Source organism: Idiotropiscis lumnitzeri, chromosome 6 (assembly GCF_059441095.1).
Source record: "Idiotropiscis lumnitzeri isolate Australia: NSW breed Sydney's pygmy pipehorse chromosome 6, RoL_Ilum_1.0, whole genome shotgun sequence".
In the NCBI taxonomy this organism is placed as follows: Eukaryota; Metazoa; Chordata; class Actinopteri; order Syngnathiformes; family Syngnathidae; genus Idiotropiscis; species Idiotropiscis lumnitzeri.
In genome coordinates, this window is record NC_142396.1 from 4,826,894 (window position 1) to 4,847,520 (window position 20,627).

The window sequence follows — 20,627 nt, forward strand, 5'->3', positions numbered from 1 at the left end:
TGGCAAATTGCCTTTTCAATGTCTGGTCACGTCAATGAAAAAAAAATTGTTACATTTGAGTTTGTTGACCTGTTCTTTACTGTATAAGTGACACGTAAAACAAAAGAGAACTAAAAATTAAACACCCAACTATTCAAGCAATTTGCTTAATGTCAGCAACATTTTATAAAATTGCAAAACGTGGGCACGAAGCAAACGGAATGAATCCCTGTTACTATATTCCTTTTTTTTTTTTTATTTCTTTTTTTTCCCCCAATCAACGGCAAACTCTTCATTTGGCAATACGCTCGTACAAAGTGCAACCATTCTTCTTTGTAATAATTCCATCAAAGGAAGGTCATCCAGCAGCTGGAGCACACTGCGTCACAGGTTTAACTGAAAAGGTCAAAACAACAGAGTTTCAAAGGTTAACGTCCTGCAGCGACCGTCCTGTTTCATTCTTTCCCCTTTTTTTTTTTTTTTTTTTTAAATAAAATTCCAGGCTTTAACTCATTGCCTACCATTGACGGCTAAACACGTCAAATATCCATTTTTTTTTTTCTCGGCTGGTGGTGAATGAGTTAATTGTGCCTTAGCATTTTTTTTTTTTATATGACTCTATTCCAAACATCGGGCCTGCAGCAGCGAGCAGAGGCCACCACGCTCTCTCGCCGCCTGTTTATTCAAATTTGCCACTCTGGCTGCAGGCTTACAACACGAGAGTCACTAAAAGCTCCTGTCGATTCCGCCTCCCTGTCTCCCCTCCCTCCCTCAATGCCTTAACTGTCTGTCAGCCACACACACACACACACACACACACACACACACACACTGCCAGAGGAGGAGCAACATCCAGTTACTTTCTGCTCGCCTCCAGTTTGCCCACAGAGGCGACAGGAACATGGAGCACATGAAGCGTGCTCAGACACGTCAGGTGAGATTCGCCGACAAACGTTGAAGGTAAGGGCACTTTTTCCAAAAAGGAATGACATTATTATTATTATGTGTGGTAATATATGAGAAATGACCGGTGCCAATTTAAATAATTGCGGTAACCAATTGTGGTGTTTGGTCTTCTGGTGGAACTCCTTTCTATGTTTTGCTTGTTTCCCCTCTGGAGTGATATTTTAATGCCGCAATTATTCATCGTATACTTCAGAGATTCCCAGCGGGAAATTATCCCAATTTTACTTCATTTGACGGCAAATTATGATTCATTCACAGTTCATCTATCGATGCCATTGACAAAACAGAATAAGTTACGGCTTCAGCTTTGCGCTAAATTAAACAAGCTCAGATTTCACACACTTGATGAGAAAAATAAGACGAGAGTAACATTATTTCAGAGCGACGCATACTTTTTTTTTTTTCCATAACGGAAAATGGGTGCCTTGGCTCACCAAAGGTTGGTAAACACTTCTCGATATATCGTGCCCTCAACGTATCCCACGATGCACCTGGGAAAGTAGTGAACAATCGATGGTCACGAGGGTAGAGTCACTGACGTCGCCCCAAATACGTTTAGAATTGCCTAAAAAATGGCAGCAAATCTCGACTTGACGACGAGACGGCGAAACGAAGCTCCTCCCCTCACTTCAATTTAGTTTCTTGGCGACAAGATGACCCAAAGCAACTTCATCTATGGCGCACCTTAAAAAAAAACACGGATTTAAAAAAAAGTGCTGTAGCGATCGAACAGTAATTATAATAATAATAATAATTAATAAGAAAAATAACAAATAAATAAAATAAAAATTCTAATAAAAGCAGACTTAAGAACTCCTGCATCACCTCTTTTAATGTCTTGACATCAAAGTGTCATCGTGCTTCTGTCGGCCGCCTGCTTTAGCACCGATGGCCTGTTGGTGGTCTCAAAGCGTATCAAGTTGAATATCCTTAAAAACAAAAGTCTTGCAGCGCCTCGTCTGTGTCACAGTTGCTCATGTTGGCCACATGTTCCATCTGCAGCCTGTAGGTGGTCTCAGGTGTGTTATCGTAATTTATTTATGAGTTTAATATTTATGATGAAAGGTCCACCAGCTATATTATAGTTATGCACCAGCAATGACGCAATTAATGGCGTAAAAATATTTTTCATTTGACTAATAAGTGTCGTATAGTCCGCTACATGAAAATCTACCGATTCGTAAAAAGGGAATAATAAATGATTCCGAACACAACTAAGGTGTTGTTTTAATCTTTTGATACGAAGCCTAGAGGATTCCCAACTGCGGCTTCCCCATCTCGGTGAGTCCGAGTGCATCCGAGGAATCCCCTGAGTTGCGTGCAGGAAATGAGATAACTGAAATAAAGTTATGTCGCTTAATCACTGCTGCCGCTTTGCTTTGCTGCTGCAGCTGCCGCTCCCTTCGCTGCTTTTGTTTCATTCAGAGCAGTGGCCACTAGTTTGACTTTGTAAAACCCCACCGCCACACACACACACACACACACACACACACACGCACACACCCCAACGCGTCACTCCCTCACCGCCACCATCTCGGGCAGATGTGAAATTTCCCATTTCTCAGACCAGGGACACACTGAGCTCAAATTGGCTATCACAAACAAACGTTGCTAATTTCTCCAAAATAAATCAAAGATGATCATCTGGAGGCGTTACGAATCAATTTTTAACAAAAACAATGACAAAAATTTCAACAATATTCTCCAGAGATGCTTGCTACAGATGTTTTGCGGTCCATGTTATGTGGAACAAAAGTTTTAATCTGACCAACCATTCAGAGGATGGAAAAATGCTGACGTCATTAAGCGCAGGTGCTCAAAAGGTGCTTTCTTTAAACCGGTTACTGTTTTCCTGGAAGAAATTTCTTTGGCACCATCTTGTGACAAACTGTGTTTACGTTTTTTTTTTTTTTTTTTTTTAATTATGCCATTTTTCTTATTAAAAAAAAAAGTTTGTGTTTTGGGCTGGCTAAAAAAGATTAATTTCATTCATTTCAATGAGGAAATTTGATTGGTGTATGAATAAATTGATTTAAGGGCTGGCTCACGTTAAGAATTAAACATATTAATCAGAGTACGATTGTATAATTTTTTTTTTTTACTATGCACATCATTCGTTGAGAATTGGTAACAGTCACACATCAAATGGTTATGACCTGAGGGGTTCCACAGGGGTCCATCCTGGGACCACTATTTGTTCAATCTGTAAGTGCTTCAATCAGTAGGAGGATGACTGATTCGATCATTTTTTTTTTTTAATATGCCCAAACATTTGTGAAAAATAAGTAAAAAATTGTTTTCAGTAAGCTACTATTCACTTTATTTATTTCATGACCCTTGTGCATGAAGTTGTCACAGTTTGATTTCATGGGCCACAAAAGCTGAAGCGGCTCAATCTGCCGCCACGTGTCTTGAGTTTGACACTTAATATTCGTTTGAATAATATTAATATTTGTCGTATTTACAGACAAGGTAATATACTAAAATATAGACTAGTCTATGATTTCAGCCAGCCATCCTAAAAAAATAAAATAAAATAAATAAAAAAAAAACATAACTCAGAAAAATTGGTCAAGCCATGTCCAGTCCAGGGTATAGAAAATACATGCAGACCAAATGTAAACACACACACAGTTGTTAGTGGTCTTGCAACAGAAAATAATTCGAACGCAGTATGTCCGTGATGAGTGAGAGATGGAGTTAGCAATGCAGTAATGAAGTTTCAGGAGGCTGTAAGAGCAGGAAGGAAACGTCTCTCAGGTACAGCATGATGTTATCATGTGGCCTAATGGAGCCACGTACAGACGGAGAACAACATGCAATGACCCTTGAGTGACTTTACATTGATTTTAGAATGAAAATAAATCGCTTCGTCACATTGTTATGTTGGGCATATTTGGCAGTTTTTTTCTTTTAATGGAATCGTATCAACCCATCACACACTAAAATGGTTGCTTTTGCTTTAATTGGGCTGTTTTGCTGTTTGCTTAATTTTCGGGCGGGGGACCGGAGTATTAGAGATCACTAAACGGATGCTTTTATCCAAAGCACCATAAAGCAGCATCACGAGTGTTTGGATGTGCAGTGTGGGTGGAAACATAACAAATGGAGCAGACAGTTGTCAGCTGATTTAAAAAAAAACAAAAAAACAATAAAATTAAAATCATTTCCAGAGATAAAATTACGCTATGCGACGAGCAGTCTTCGTACACGCTATCGTTACACATTTCACTTGTGTGTTTGATGTTAGCGGAATGCGACTGAGACAATTAGCATGTTGACATGCGTCAACTGCAATTTATTTATTTTTTTTTTTAATTCAACCCTGTGACCCGCCGCAGCCTGATCCAAAATGGCCCACTGACCAGTGGTTGGGGACCACTGCTGTAAAGGGTTGGAGTTGGTGAAGAGAGATATTGACAGATAATCATCCATGAATCAGCAAAGTTGTGTTTAGTAAAAGTTTAGGAACACGCAGTGTGAACATAGCCGTAGTTATATAATATTAATCAGAAAGCCATTTTTAGACTCGTGAAGGCACATTGAACATAATGCAAATAATTCCTTAGAGTTGACTTCCCTTTTGAATTACGTTTTACCATTACTTAACCGGAAAATGTCTTCCGGCAGGCCGGATTAAAACGTTTAACGGGCCGCATGCGGCCCCCGGGCCGTAGTTTGCACATGACTTGAAGCTCAGTGGACACTCGTTTAAAAACTAGAGCCATACAATCTTACTCCACAGAATGGGAGCATACAATTGCGCATCACATCCTCTCAAAGCGGATTTTGCGCTTCCAGGGCAGGAGGCCGAGGATTTTCATGGAACCCTCTTGAGGTATAAGGGTAGGTGGCTGACCATGTTACACGCTCCCATCCAACCTGTCAGGACATATCCAATCAGGGTTTACCCTTCCAGGTCAGTTAAGATGCGGGTTTATCGAAAAGCCGCCCAGGGGAATTGCAACATTCATTTGACGGTGATTTATTGTCAGACAACCAAACCTTGATATGCCACGGGTATGCGATTTCTGATTATTTTTAGACCGTTATTAAATCCTTCTCTCGGCCTAATCATAATTTAATATCTGAAAACGTGCTCTCTTAGTGCTGTAATGTTTATTTCAAAGAAGCAATCCACTCATGTGATGCCTCTTAAGACCGCAAAATGAAAGAGACTGTCTTAAAAATGAGCCTGCGAGATGTTGGAAGTGTGTTTCTATGATCCCGTTGGAGCCTCGAGGCGGGGGGGGGCGTTTGAGTAAACAGCAGATTAAGTTATGATATCAGCTTCCTATTTGCACTTAAAGGAGGCTTTTCGGAAAAGCAAACTCATAATGCGGTCATCTCCAAATCAAGAATGATGCAAAAGATTCCGATCTCTTCAATACCAATACGTTGAATAATTACATCTCGGAGGGAGTCAGATTTGAAACGACGCACTAATACCGGTGTGCTTTGCCGATCGGCTTTCAAACGCGATATGTTCTCCGTTTTCAAACGCAGCTGCTCGAGTCGTTATTTGCTCACCTGGTCACTGTTCACACGTACTCAGCGTAAGCTGAAACACTATCAAACACCTGCCAAGTGTTACGGATCATTTTTGCATCGATGACCTTCACTGGTGGAGCGAAATAAAGTACAAATATTTTATTATTGTACTTTTCTTTTTTTGTATTGGCAACCTGAAGGCTCTTTGACCACACCCGAGAGAGGACGCAATGGAGACTGTGAATACCAGCAGCGGGGGTGAGGCCGGCCTCTTCTCGGACAGTCCTTACAACGCAGTGGAGATTGTGCTCATCATTCTGGTGGCGGGATCCCTCAGTCTGATCACCGTCATCGGAAATATCCTGGTCATGCTCTCCATAAAGGTACGTTGAAAATCAAAGCCAAAGCAGTTGATGAGTAGAAGTCAACTTGCAAAAGAAGCCTTTTGGATAAAATTAGTGCATGAATATTGATCGACAAGCTAGGGTCAAACTCTCAAACGGAAAGGGAAGCCAAAACACTGAGAATGAATGCATGCCGAAGGACGAAGCGAAAAAAATAGGAACGCGACGTTTCTATCATGTTCCCGGCAGGCACAGTTATCACATTTCAGGCAAGCCGTGATTGCCGCAAATTCCTGGACAGATTTTTTTTTTAATTAACAAAAATTGCAACAGCACTGACAGTAGAGTGTATTTTTAATCAACTTCGCTTTCGAAAAGTTAATAACTGCCGGTGTTCCATCTTTGGGAGGAAATATACGTCACATATTAAAACGACGGATAAAAAGATGAAGGCTAAAATCATAACTCAAGAAATTGAAATTGCTTTGCCTTGCTCAAAGGACGTGGAAGGATGGGTTTACGACTCTAACACTTGAGCGTTTGTCACAAAACCCCCCAGAGCAACCATTTCTTAGCTCCTTTTCACATTTCATTTCTTATTTTACCCAAAGCCTTTTGTAAGGTCTCCCACAGTGGAGAAGCAATTGGAGAACAAATGTCCGGGCGTGTAATCGAATAAAAGGCAGAAATCATACATCGCACAAAAACGATTAGCATCTGACAACCTGCTTCATGTGGTTTTGCCAAAGGTAAACAGGAACCTGCAGACCGTCAACAACTACTTCCTGTTCAGTCTGGCCTGTGCGGACCTCATTATTGGCGTCGGCTCCATGAACCTGTACACCGTCTACATCGTGATTGGCCACTGGCCCCTGGGAGCGCTTGTGTGCGACCTTTGGCTGGCGGTGGACTACGTGGTCAGCAACGCCTCCGTCATGAACCTCCTGATCATCAGCTTCGATCGTTACTTCTGCGTCACCAAGCCTCTGAGTTACCCGGCGCGCCGTAGCACTAAGATGGCCGGTCTGATGATCGCCGCCGCTTGGGTGTTGTCCTTCGTCCTGTGGGCGCCGGCGATTTTGTTCTGGCAGTTCATTGTCGGTGGGAGAACCGTGCCGCCGGGCCAGTGCTACATTCAGTTTTTCTCCAACCCGGCCGTGACGTTCGGCACGGCCATCGCGGCCTTCTACCTACCGGTGGCCATCATGATCTACCTCTACTGGCGCATCTCGAGGGCCAGCCGTAGCCGCATGCAGAGGGACAGCAGGAAGACGTCCGGCACCAGTATTGGCGAAGCTCACTCGCACAGTCAGGAGGACGCGGGCGAGAACCAGATCCAGAACAGTTGCATTCAGAAGATGAGGGAGCAGCTGAGGGAAGCTGCGCAGAGCAAGGAGAAGGAGGCACTGCAGCAGCAGAACGGAAGTGCTCCTTGCAAGGAAGACAAACCCGAGCAGGTCGAACCGGAGGCGGACAGCGTCCAACCCTCCACATCTACGGAGAACGAGGTCCCCGTTTCCGTGCTGAGGGGACTGAACGCCATAAGAAGGATGAACCAAACAGAACCAGCTTCCAGGGCAACATCCTTGACGGACTGTCAAGCTACAAGGGCGATGCTGAAGGTAAATAAATTCACTCCACTGTGTCAGCATTTGCGATAGACCGATATCCATTTTTTTCTCACGGCCGATACCGAAACAGAGTTGAGTTGACTAACGTTTGTACAAATTTCGGCAAAGTCTGTTTCCTTTCCTTCCTATGCTCTCTCCCGTCGTGCGTGTGACTCAAGGTGAAAAAGCAAACAGGCACGTCCCTGCTGATAGGCTGCTACAAGGAACCGATCAGATAGTGCTGTGGGCGGGACAATCTGCTTCTGCAGGCAGGGTCACGAGCACAGCAGAGAAAAGAGAGAGATAGAGACGTGCGCTGCCGCAAGCCAAAATAAACCAATTAATTTATCGGCCTTGAAAGTTAAAAAAAGGCCAATGCCGATAATCGTCAAAATGTCAAATATCGGACCTCATAATCATTTAACGTATGATGGGTTGATAATCGACATAGCTTAAAATTACCAGTTGTCGATGTAGCTTGCCCATGCGGTACTAGGAGAGGAGTAGAAGTAGGAGTCCGTCCTCATCCCTCACTTGTTTGTTTTACACTAATCAAACAACATTTAGTAAGCTGTGGCGTGACGAACTGCAACATTGACTAATGAATAGATTTGATATAAATGGCTCTAAGACCTGTGAAAAATAAATTGGAGTAGATAATGTAACCACAGTCGCTTTTGTGCGCAGCCTTGGGATGACTGGTGTTTTTTTGGGTTTCCTGAAAAGTAGTAATTTATTTGGGAGATGCAAGGCTTCCGCCAGGCCGTGACAAAAATGTAGGTCAGTCCTTCTGATAGCATTTAGACCAGCACACATCCCACGGATGTGACGCCATCCATTTCCCTCCAGGTGACAAGGCAAAGCACGGTGGCCAAGTGGCGCAAGAAAAGCACGTCCTCCCGGGAGAAGAAGGTGACGCGCACCATCATGGCCATCCTGGTGGCCTTCGTGGTGACATGGACGCCGTATAACGTGATGGTGCTGATCAACACCTTCTGCTCCGTCTGCATCCCCAACGCCCTGTGGACCATCGGCTACTGGCTGTGCTACATCAACAGCACCATCAACCCGGCCTGCTATGCCCTCTGTAACACCACCTTCAAAAACACCTTCAAGCATCTGCTGCTGTGCCAGTACAAGAACATACGAGCGATGCGGTGAGGCGGCGATCAACGCGGACTCGGGGCATCAAATGTACAAAGTCAACTAAAGGCTGAAATGTTGCATGCGTTTCTTTTAATGTACAGTGGTAGCTTGACTTACGAGAGTCACAACATTTTTCATTTTTTTTCTGGTCAGACCCTAATTTAATTTATTATTATTTTTAGTTTTACCAGGTTTGGGCCTGTCCATCTTTTTAGGTGTCCCACAGGGCTCATTTCCAGGGCCCCTGTCAATGAATGGAGATGTGCTGTGTGAATAGATGATCTGCTATTTATGCACTGTCCAACTAAAAATGACCAATCATATAGATTAAAGACAGGACAGTGGTATCTGGGCTCGCAAGTGACTCAACTTGTGAGTTTTGCTCCATGCACACACGCTTGCAAACCTTCATGGCTCAGTGCGATATGGGCTTTAGGTACTTAAAGTGTCTTTAACACGATTTCCTCATTCACCGACTCACACCCAGATGCTCACACACAGACTAACTGGCCACCTGACTCCAGCTCGGGACATCACTTGTAGAAAAAAACGAAACTCGTAAGTCAAGGCATTACTCTATTTCCTCATCCATTGCAACGTTTTAACATTTAACACCACCAAGATACATTTGTTACGTTTTTTTGGCGTTCTCCAGTTTTTGCTCCTTGTGATCATGTGCAATGTGTCGTGTTCAGCGGGGTACACGCATAACATTTTCTTTAATTGCGTACAAACCTTTTCTTACTGCTCTGATAACACTCCACACACCTCTGGTTCAAGACCAACCCGCGCATTGACACAAGACTGTGGTGTCCTTGAGCAAGACAGCAATAAGCCAAACTGCTCCCTGGGTGCTTAAGCAGCTCTTTGTTCCAGTGTGTTCTTGCCATGATGGGTCAAAAAGTCAATTTTAGTGTACATGACCAAAATAAATAAATCTTAATTCTTCAAACAACTGCTACTCTAACACACATGGAGCAGCAACACATACAAGCACAGCAAATTCTCACAGTCATATATTCTCACCCCTCTGAAGGAACAATTACTATGGCGGGAGCTTAGTTGGTGACCTTCTCTGCCTCTTATTTTTGCTCTTACATTGTTTTTTTTTTCCGTCAGTGCTACCTGGCATGTTGTGGCACAACACAGTAAATATGTGTGTACGCTGCTTTAAAACTAACCACACCGTGTAAAGTAATACTCATCATGTGTCAAGTGTATGGAAAGAAACATTAACAATTCGGAAACATTGTGTTAGTGAAATGTGCATCTGTGTTCAAGTTCGCTCCATGGTGAGCGGATGTCGTGAAACTAGTCCAAATATGTTATTTATAAATACCTGCATTGCGCGCGCTTCCTTCCTGAATTGATGTTTACGTGAAATGTCCAATAAATCATGGCATGAGAATAAATGTTGTGTTTGAATAAACAATAAATGGATGGAGCACTTTCTGTTCATTACAAGAAATGAGAGCGGAAGAGCACAGGTGGCAGCCGACTGGAAAATCATCGAGCGGCTCAGTAATGCTTTACTTTCAAAGGAGTTGATGGCAAGTCTTTTAACAACTATGGGACAATTACGCTCTCTAGTGGTAAAAAAGTGAAGCAAAATTGAGAGTCAGAAGGAGTTTGCTGGGAGCCATTTGACGCGACGAGAGCAACACGGTTTCGCAATTTAAAGGCGAATTAATATGGCTAATTGTGTGATGGGCGGATGGATACGGATAAGTTTTATTCTTCCGATAGCAGGTGTTAATGCTCCAATATTGATTCTCAGACCACAATATTGATATTTGGTCATTTGAGGCAATGTATATGATTAAGAGTGTCTTAATGGAAAGTTAAATTTGGCGATCTTCATAGAATGACACACGATTGGTGGGAACTACTTTTTCTTCCACCTGGTCGTTGTGTTATGCTGCGCAGTAAATCAGGCGCTGTTTGTTGACCCAATGGCAGAGTGTAAACGGAGACGCGTGGAACCGAGTCAGTACAGGTGCACCTCCATGAGCACTTATGTAATAGGTGTGCGTGTAAAAATGATTTAAGTACGAAAATCAATATATTGTTTATAAGTTTTTTCTTGGCACAAATCCAACGATATTGCGCGAACAAGAGGGCAGCTCTCTGCGTTCCTATTTTGCAGAGGTGGCAAAAATACGTTCACAATTCTGAAGTACAAACTGCTCGGTAGGTATATGATGACAAAAGCAACGGCCCTATTTGTCACAGCAAGGAGTAGAAATTACATAGAACTGTCTTTAAATGAAGCGAGTGCAACTAAAGTGGTCAGTGCCCACGTTCCTAACTGAAAACACTTTTATCTCAATTCATCTTTCTATCTCAATTCACCTTGACCACCAGGGGGCAGTATCACGCCTGCATCCATATTACAAGTCCATTTGTTGATGAAACAGAAAATACTATTTGTGTTCAAACAGAAGTTGTTTGAAGGTTTAAAACTACAGAAACAGATAAGCTAGTTAATTAGCCACTCTACTTTACACTGTATTGCGTTTAGCATGGCGTCTTAGCGTGGTAAAATTATGTTGTTTGGTATCATACATAAGTGGAAGAGCGTCGTTGGAAGAATTTTTCACCAAAATCTGCAAAAGTGCTGCTTTCCATTTAGCACTCATAATGCAAATTTCCCTTAACACAAGACAAAAAAAAAAATTAATCGGCCAAACGTCTTTAGTGTTGTAGAGATACAAGAAAATATTGCATAAAGTATTTATTCCTTCCCACCACTGCCCATATGTGTCACAAATTGCATTTGGTATTTATTGCTCTGTGTGCCAACAAGCTTTGTTTAGCATGCACACACTGCCAGAGAGACTAATTAGCTGCTACTTTTACATTGAGGCGAATGCTACAGTTTAGAGTCAAAACAACCCTCATGTACAGACACTCTGGTGCTGTTCCATCCACTTGAGCAAGAAGTGCTTTGTCTGCAAAGCGTTGTTCCATGGCTGAGGAAAAGCAGCTGACGGGACTCTCCGCGGACACTTTGCATGTGTCGGATCACCACTGTCCTCAGGCAGCACAAGCAGAGGCTGAGCGGGACGGGTGCCAAGGCACCGCGGAGGAGCAGGCGCTCAAAAGGGGCCCCAACCTGCTGCAGATGCTGAAGGCGGCCGAGAGCAGGTGGGCTCCTCATCAGGGTCAGGAAGGAGAGGGAGAGGAGGCCGGGACAGGGGAGGTCGTCACCGAGGCGTTGAAGACTGACATGGTGAGAACACACAAAGGCTAGAGATGTCAAGTCATCTAATTTTGTGTCCCACCTTACAAGGTCTGTTGGATTTAAGCCTCATTTCATTCTTGAGTTTTTACGGGTTTGAGGCTTTATTTCGGTGTACCACAGAGCTCATTACTTGGGCCCCTTGTCATTGATCAGAAAGGTGGACGATCGGTTATTAACAGGCAGTTCTCAGTTACCGCCCAGATGGTCATACGCAGACCAACCCAATTCATTTTCACTTTTGTGGATTTATTTTTACATTTCAGAATCTGTACTTAATTCTTTTACTTCAATACAAGAGTTGAAAAAAAGTACTTTGACTTTTACCAGTGAGTATCGATGTATTTAAGTACACAATGTGAGTATTTTGTCACCTCTGACAGTGACACACTCACACAAGCTTCTTAGGTTTTGAGTTTTGGAAGGCATGCAAGAAATGTGAGTCTGCATTTAACCTCGCTGTCAATATTTCTTCGATTTTAACCTGTACACCTCAGTGAATGTTTGACACAATATAGACAGGACACTTCATTAGGTGCACCTGCACCTGTATCCTCCATGATAGACGGGCCATTTACCAAATGCCATTCTGTCATCCATTATGAGTAAATCTACACCGAGCCACTATTTTTTTTCCCTCCAACTTTCCTCATACAAAGACACCTTTGAGTGTAGCCCGTGCTTTTGCGAGGCGTGTCTGGTTGCTCGGAGAACTTGTGCCGTCACATCAGCTTAATACAGCAGCTTCGCCAAGGTGAAAGCATGAAGAAAGTCTACAGTCTCGTGAATATGACCAAAGCCAAGGACCAGGATGCTGTACAGGCCGTCCGCATCAAGGTAGCCTTCCCTTTTTTTTTTTTTTTGTCTCCTGAAAGGTATCAGCTTTCAAATTGATGTCACTTAAATAAATCTTTCAGCATTTTCTGATGCTTCTTGGCTTTTATGAAAACATACATACTTGAATTCATTTTTTTTAGGCTCCCAAAGTCCAAATAGTAACATGCATCGTATCTTTGAACTTTCACCCTCGCCTGCTTTATCTCATAAGGCAATTTCTCAGCTATTGAGATGTAATCATTAAATTGACACTCTTCCACACAGCTTGTGTTAAATATTAAGCGCCTTGACTTAAGTGCCGACAAATAGAAGAAAACAGAAGCCGAATTCACTCATTTGGAACATTCGTAATCATTACCAAGCAAACTCCAGCACTGGTTGGGCTTCATTGATGATATTGGTGGATACATATTATTTTAAACTAAATGACATCATATTTTGTGTAAATAGAATATAATTTAGGTCAATTAGTTGGGAAAAAGTCACAGCCTCATTATACTGGGCTGATTTGCGCCTCGCTCGGTTGGTAGAGTGACCTTGACTAGAGGTCACAGTGGAGCCATTAAAAAAATGCAGATGATAAATTTCACATGAGTTTTATGAAAGAAAGAAAGAAATTGTAATTCGACACTGTTTGGTATGACTTATTTTCATGAGAAAACACCGAAACAAACCATTTAGCATTTGTTTTTATTTCTTCGTCGTGTTGAGGGTGGATCTGAAACTCAGAATTAAGAAAATTGGTCTGTGAGCCTCTTCTAAAACACAAATATTTGTTTGACATCAAATGAAGAATATGTTTTCAGTTTGGGGGCGTTAGGGAGATGATTTCATGTTTCTTGTATTGGTTTTTAAAAGTTTGAAAAGTTTTGGGTCCTCTTACGTCTCTTGGTACTGGTGCATAGAGCTCCATGACATGGCCACAAGACGCCCGGAACCTTTTACCACTCGTGTACGTTTTTATGACGGGGAGCCACCACCACCACCGCCGATCCTCCCCCACTCACCTGCCAGCCCAGCCCAGCCCAGTCCTGGCTCCGAGACAACCTAGTTGACCCTGCTAAATATTAATTCTAAATCTAATCTAAACTTGGTAACATTCCGAGCTTTTGTACGATCGCAAGGACTCACCGTTTGCATCTGCCGCTGAAAAATGACTCACCAGTTGCATTTGCGATATTCCAACCTCTCCTCTCATTATGCCATTTAAATCGAAATGAGATGCAAGTTCACTTGGAAAAAATATTGACAGATAAACTGCCGCATCGTCAAGTCATGGTGGCTGCGTAAACAATTACAAGCGGCGATTAGTCACGTGACATCCGGATCACAAGGGGGAACTTCCTCTATATCGGGATTGGCCGAAAATGACAGAACGATGTCGAATTTAATGGATTCCGACAGGCCCTCTAGAGGCGGATTTGTGTACTGCAGCTTAATCAAGAAATCTTGATAATTTTTCTGATAATAATTCCAATAATTATATGATTGAACTATATATATATATATATATATATATATATATATATATATATATATATATATATATATATATATATATATTATATATATGATCATGATTTCTTAATTATGTTCTGCTCGCCACTGCATTTAGGTATGGTAAGGATCAGGGGAGTTATTAAACTGAACACCAAATTAACTTAGTGTCCCAAAATTAAGCACACAAAGTAAGTAAAACACACACAACTATTATTACACAACAGGAGAGTACAAACAAGTTACATTAATGCTAAAACACAATTTTGCGAGCGTTAGAAAGCGATAGTTGTTGAAAAATGCATCTCGGAATGCTGGGAAAGTCCTTCCTCCGTCTAGAACGAATCCTCTTCGATAAACAATTCACGGTATGATTATTTCAGATAAATGTGTTTTGTTGTTGTTTTTTTTCTTTTTGTTCCAACAGCAAATCCAGTTGACGGAGCAGAAACAAGAGTTCAACAAGCGTCCCATCAAGGCCATCGCATGCTCGTTGTCTCGCTCCATCTCGCAGTCGTCCGTTGACAGCTACAGTTCAGGTGCGGCGACCAAAATTGAAAATATCATCAAACATTGTCTAACCCAGAATGGGCAATATTTTTCAACTGAGGGCCACGTATTAAAATATTGGACTTTCATTTATTTTTTTCACCTGTAGTTTATGTTTAATGTCAGTAATTTTTAAATGGTTAATGTCATATTGTTGTGAACACGTTTTAACGAAAGCTGTAAATCTCCACTCTAGTCCCATCTTGTTTTACTCAAAATCCTGGTTGTGTATGAATCTAAACATGCCCGCGACCCTCGTGAGGAGAAGCGGCTCAGATAACGGATGGATGTTTGTGGGCCTAACTGTACCGTGTTGTATAGCGGGCAGTGCCAGCTCCGAGGACGAAAACTCGCCTAGAAACAAAGTCCAGAAGACATCCAAGGGTGTCTCCGATTTTTGCATTAAAAACATCAAACAGGCAGATTTTGGACGTCGCGAAATCTGTATTGCAGAGCAAGGTGAGGAGATGACACCAAATGGCGAGACATACATTCACTCGCATTTTATGATGCTGTTTTCCGCTCAGAAATGCCCGCTTTGATGGTTCTGAGGAAGAAAGTGGCGGGTGAGAAACCTCTGGCTGGAGCCAAAGTGGTTGGCTGCACACACATCACTGCACAGACGGCGGTAAGCACCCTTTGCCAACCTTCATTAACAGTTACAAAATAGTGAAATGATCAGCTTGTCTCAAAGTGCTGCAAAGTTTGGGATGTGCCCTAAATTGTTCAACTAAACCCTTTCATTTCTTCCATCGGTTCTGTCATAATCGCTAAAATACAGTTCCAAGCTGGGTTTTTACTCGAGAACAGTGTCGTTACTCCACTGTGTGTTTTCCAGGTTCTGATGGAGACTCTGTCAGTGTTGGGCGCTCAATGCCGTTGGGCTGCCTGCAACATCTTCTCCACCCAAAACGCTGTAGCTGCGGCTCTGGCCGAGGGAGGTACACAAAACTAGGACTTTTTTTTCTTATTTCCAAGCACTTGCTGTCTTCTTCATACTCTTATTTCCAGTAATGCAGTTTCCCCGGCCCCCGCAGGTACGTCTGTGTTTGCATGGAGAGGGGAGTCAGAGGACGACTTCTGGTGGTGCATCGACCGCTGCGTTGGTGCAGAGATTTGGGAGCCCAATGTGGTACCACACTTTTAATGGACTCAAATAGTCGAACCACTAAAATTGCTATAGTAAAAAGCTAACGTAACAGTCAACATCCTTCTTGAAACTGTCCTAATTTTTGTGGGATTATCAACACTTCATTATATTTTAGTGTAAAATGTTGTTTTTTTTGAAGGTCCCTATCTAAATAGATGTTATAAATATACATTTTAATGTATTGCATACTAAGCCTTTTAAACAATTTATATCGTCCCACTAGTCTTAATTATTTTATTCAGAAAATATCCTTCTCAATTTATATCCTATTAATTACATTTACACGTTTTGTATTTAGGTATATATCAGTATTTACATATTTTTCTTTGTCCCAATGACGTATTAAACAGTTAAATAAAAAACTACAATCTTTTTTATCCAAACCTTTTTAAAATGTAATTTACAATTTAAAATGTTACTTTTCTGAGCTTTTGAGAAAAACTTCATGTTGATGTTTTGTCATATAAAATAAAATATTCATATTATCACTTATTTTATATTCTATAACGTTCGTATAGTTGAAATATTTTGACTATTCAAACTTATCTATCATTGAACATGTCACAGTCAGGATGGCCGAGCGGTCTAAGGCGCTGCGTTCAGGTCGCAGTCTCCCCTGGAGGCGTGGGTTCGAATCCCACTTCTGACAATTATATTTTTGCTGCCTTTAATTTCTTTACATTGATTTTAATTTTATGCCACTCTTCTTAAGTTAAATTGCAATAATCAAAAGTCTTGATGCTCTAATTTTAATGTGGAGAAGATATATTAGAAAAGAGATACGCTTTATTGAGCATTCTTTGATAATGAAAAAAAAACATACATAGTACATATAGTACATGATACTCTGTACTTTGGAAGCCAACTTTTTTTTTGTTTCAATAAAACCATTTGTAAAGAATTCAACCCACTCACAAGATACTCCCAGCCGGTAAGTGAATGTGCTTGAGCTTCTTCACGAAAAACACCCGTGTCTTCTCCGTGGCCAGATTCTAGATGACGGTGGCGACCTGACCCACTGGCTCTACAAGAAGTACCCGAACCTGTTTAAGGAAATACGAGGCATCGTGGAGGAAAGCGTCACAGGAGTTTATCGGTTAGTTCAAGTTATATATTTCTGAGTTTAGAATAATTGAGGCCTCACCACTAAACTCATAACTCGGAACACTCTGAAGTCAAACGGCAGATAGGTGGAGGTTCACGTTAGTGTTTCATGTCGCACGTTTACATCAGCTTGTACCAGCTGTCCAAGGCCGGCAAGTTGTGTGTTCCCGCCATGAACGTCAACGATTCGGTGACCAAGCAGAAGTTTGATAATCTCTATTGTTGCAAGGAGTCGATATTGGATGGGTAGGTGATCACGAAGTAATAAAAACAAGCACACTCACACACACACATGCTCACTCACAGATGACTGTGTTGCTTTCAGGTTGAAGAGAACCACAGACCTGATGTTTGGCGGCAAGCAGGTGCTTGTGTGTGGATACGGTGAGGTCAGTCAACACGCTCGTGTGTGGTAGTCCCAACTTTCGCATGGCACGGCAAACAAAAATGGCACAAAAAGTGGACACGAGGGTCACCTGTCACTAGATGTTGCTTACATACACAGATGAACAGCTATTTGGCTTAGGAGCTCAATTTGATCCACACTTGTAACTTAAATGACTCGTATCTCAAATCGGCTTTTCATTGGTTTATGGTGACGTGTTCGGTCATTTTTTTTTAGTCATATGCGACGAGACGATGTGTAAATCTATTGGTGGTTTAAAGATCGTCGGTAAAACATCACATTAAAATTCACAGGGTTCAAAGCGTGGGGGGGGGGGGGGGGGGAGTAACGAAGGATAAAAGGATAAAAACGATATTCAATTTTTTTTTGTAAGTTTAAGTATAACCACCAGCATAGAGATCTTGCTAAAGGCGCCACATATACTCTCGCCGGCCCCGCCTCCAACTATATTTGGCTGCTTACATACATATATCATTCAAAATCATTTCTTGCTCCAGGTGGGCAAAGGTTGCTGCGCCGCCTTGAAAGCGTTGGCCGCTGTCGTGTTCGTGACAGAAGTGGACCCCATCTGTGCCCTCCAGGCCTGGTATGCTAAATGATGAACACAGGCACGTTTGCGGATAAGCAACCAGGAAATATAACACCTTTTTTTAATATATATATATATATATATATGTATGTATAGCATGGACGGCTTCAGAGTGATCCAGCTGAGTGAGGTGGTCCGACACATTGATGTGGTCATCACCTGCACAGGTATACATGTACACCGAACTTTCCTGTTTTCAGACAGCCAAGTGTGGAAAGTACTCTCACTCTGTAGTTGAGACACATACTTGTGTAAAAAGTGATGCTGGTTCGCACCTTTGATTGTTTTCCCACGCAGGTAACAAACACGTGGTAGCCAGGGAACATCTGGACAGGATGAAAAATGGCTGCATCGTCTGCAACATGGGACACTCCAACACAGAAATAGATTTGGTATGAGATGATATTTGAGCGAGAGGCGCAGCCCTCACAAAAAAAAAAATAAAATAATTAAAATCAAATTTTCTGGATCAGAGATGCTGATTATGTTGGTCAATAAAATTTTACTCCCATTTTTTTAATCAGATGCAAGTGAACGTCATCATCATGATTAGATTAAGTTATTTTATATTAAGCTTCTCATTGGGTTTCAGCCAAATTATAATTGTCTAAATTCCAGGTTGTTTTTGTGTTTTGTCAGGCGAGTCTGCGCACTGCAGAGCTGCGGTGGGAGCGGGTGAGACCTCAGGTGGACCACATCGTATGGCCAGATGGAAGGAGAATCGTCCTACTAGCCGAGGTGATGCCACAACCGATACAAATGTAATGCATAAAAGAGATGACACCCGATAATCAAAGCCCCCAATTTGGTAGTGGGTGGATCGATCCATTCGTCCATCTTTTTTCTCAAATGGTAAACTGGATTAAAAAAAATATTCATAGCCGAGTTCTAACTTTTACCCCCATAAATATATGAGAGCGATTTGGGGTCAGTAAATGGTGTCGTTTGTCCTAAATGAATCAGCAAGACTTCAAATGGACGAATGCATCAATGAGCTTCAAGCTTTTCATTCAACTATTTTAAACTGTCCTCCGATTGCATCGATAAATCATTTCGGATGAACAATGATCCCGGACATAAACACTTAATGTCTTTACGTCACGTTAAAACTCAAAAAGTAAGCGCACGTAACCTCTTGTTTGTCTTATTCTCACTTCAGGGTCGTTTGCTGAATCTGAGCTGCTCCACTGTGCCCCGCTTTGTCCTCTCCGTCACCGCCACCACTCAGGTGTGTGACCCGCACACACACTTATCGCTCTTTATTCGGCGGACACAAGTGGTATAAATGGATGAAAACCCAAATCACGTAATTATGTTTGACAAAAGTCTGCTAGCTTAATGCTAACAATGCTAACGCCACAGACAGGCTAATGAAAATGCGTATTTCCTGAAGTGTTCATATCAAACACGTTCTCATAATTATTATTAAAAGTGTGCGATATAGCAGTGGAATTCTGACTGTCACTCCGAACCGTTCAGGCGCTCGCCCTCATTGAGCTGTACAACGCTCCAGAAGGACGTTACAAACGGGACGTCTACCTGCTGCCAAAAAAGATGGGCAAGTTCTTTCATTCATTTCCATATGAAGACAAAATCCCCCGAAATTTGAAAGATGAATATTTGATGGCACAGACGAATATGTGGCCAGTCTTCACCTCCCTGGCTTTGACGCTCACCTCACTGAGCTGACTGACGAGCAGGCGAAGTACTTGGGCATCAGCAAGCATGGACCCTTTAAACCGAACTATTATAGGTGACACACACACATTGCATTTAAAAAAAAAAAATCTGGCTCACTAAAACCTTTTTTGATGCAGGTACTGACCCTCTGGATTCAGAAGACAACCTGCTCATGTTATGTCAGTACTACTCGAAATATTCCTTTGAAATCCACTGCCAACATGGGTGACAATTTACCATTGAGATGTCGTCTTTTGACAGAATTTAAATTTCAGTTTGTACATTTAGCACAATGCACTCATGACGAGACAATAACAGGTTATAAATATAAACTGTTAACGTTGCTTCAAAAAATTATTTTTTCAAAATGAAAAAATTAGTTGTTGGCATTCACTTTGTGAATCTGTCTGAGAATTATTAGCAAACAGGATGTGTGAAGCGACAGGCCATAATCCAGGTGTCAGAAACGTATAAAAGTGGAAAAACCCAATTTCCGAAGGTTTTTGTGAGCACAATATGACCCCGATTGACATGAAGTGGTTTAAGGAGGATAAAATAAAGTTGCATTTATGTTTATCACAATGAGTGCCGTCCCTGATTATTATTTGCAGCAGTGGGACACTGCGACAGTTACTAAATTTACTACGAGCTTACAGCTAGTGCTTCAGTAGTAGTACTAACACCATACAAATGTCAACTAGTTTACAGTTTTGTCCACTAGTAACATGTAGTTGTCACACTAGTAGGCCAAAGTTTTCCATGTGTGCAGAAAAGTCAACAAAATGCAGCTCTGCTTACCTATCAGCGTTGACACAATAGCAGGGGCAATCGTCGGCACGGGGCAAATGCGTCTTTTTGCATGAAAGAATTTCTGCGGGACAGTCTTGTCGGCGTGTTGCTTAAAAATGGCTCTGGATCTTCACTCAGCTCAGCTGCGAGTCGTGGGCGGAGAAACCGGCGTGAAGAGGTTATTATGTAAATTAGCCCCACTGTTCGATCCTGAGGCTCATTTACAGTAATCGTGTACAAGCCATTAAA

At 42.0% G+C, this 20,627-nt stretch overlaps 2 protein-coding genes, 1 long non-coding RNA gene and 1 other non-coding gene across 6 annotated transcripts; 3 read left to right on the forward strand and 1 right to left on the reverse strand.

The window, feature by feature from the left end:
- Nucleotides 1-810: 810 nt before the first annotated feature.
- On the forward strand, nt 811-9,981 carry LOC148334764 (muscarinic acetylcholine receptor M2-like). The gene is made up of 4 exons (XM_088297816.1): nt 811-939; nt 5,637-5,819; nt 6,530-7,402; nt 8,240-9,981. The coding sequence occupies exons 2-4, from the start codon at nt 5,667-5,669 to the stop codon at nt 8,549-8,551; spliced, it is 1,338 nt and encodes a 445-aa protein (XP_088153942.1). The 5' UTR covers nt 811-939; nt 5,637-5,666; the 3' UTR covers nt 8,552-9,981.
- A 1,274-nt stretch (nt 9,982-11,255) lies between these two features.
- Nucleotides 11,256-13,970, reverse strand: LOC148334765 (uncharacterized). Its single transcript, XR_015844015.1, has 2 exons — nt 13,746-13,970; nt 11,256-11,760 (listed from the first exon to the last, which is right to left on the reverse strand). It is a non-coding gene; the product is annotated as an uncharacterized LOC148334765 (long non-coding RNA).
- Nucleotides 11,438-20,171, forward strand: LOC148334766 (S-adenosylhomocysteine hydrolase-like protein 1). Of its 3 annotated transcripts, none has more exons than XM_088297813.1 (17): nt 11,439-11,768; nt 14,539-14,650; nt 14,982-15,119; nt 15,188-15,288; nt 15,499-15,601; nt 15,698-15,792; nt 16,800-16,906; nt 17,044-17,160; nt 17,240-17,303; nt 17,818-17,906; nt 18,006-18,076; nt 18,207-18,301; nt 18,549-18,647; nt 19,069-19,137; nt 19,389-19,467; nt 19,542-19,662; nt 19,727-20,171. In XM_088297813.1, exons 1-17 carry the CDS (start codon nt 11,505-11,507, stop codon nt 19,731-19,733), a joined length of 1,731 nt encoding a protein of 576 aa, XP_088153939.1. In that variant the 5' UTR covers nt 11,439-11,504; the 3' UTR covers nt 19,734-20,171. The 3 variants fall into 3 exon arrangements, with proteins under 3 accessions (XP_088153940.1, XP_088153939.1, XP_088153941.1); XM_088297815.1 differs by lacking the exon at nt 11,439-11,768 and adding an exon at nt 11,793-12,614; XM_088297814.1 differs by lacking the exon at nt 19,727-20,171 and having other exon boundaries at nt 11,438-11,768; nt 19,542-19,666.
- Nucleotides 16,377-16,459, forward strand: trnal-cag (transfer RNA leucine (anticodon CAG)). Its single transcript has one exon. It is a non-coding gene; the product is annotated as a tRNA-Leu (tRNA).
- Nucleotides 20,172-20,627: the final 456 nt, after the last annotated feature.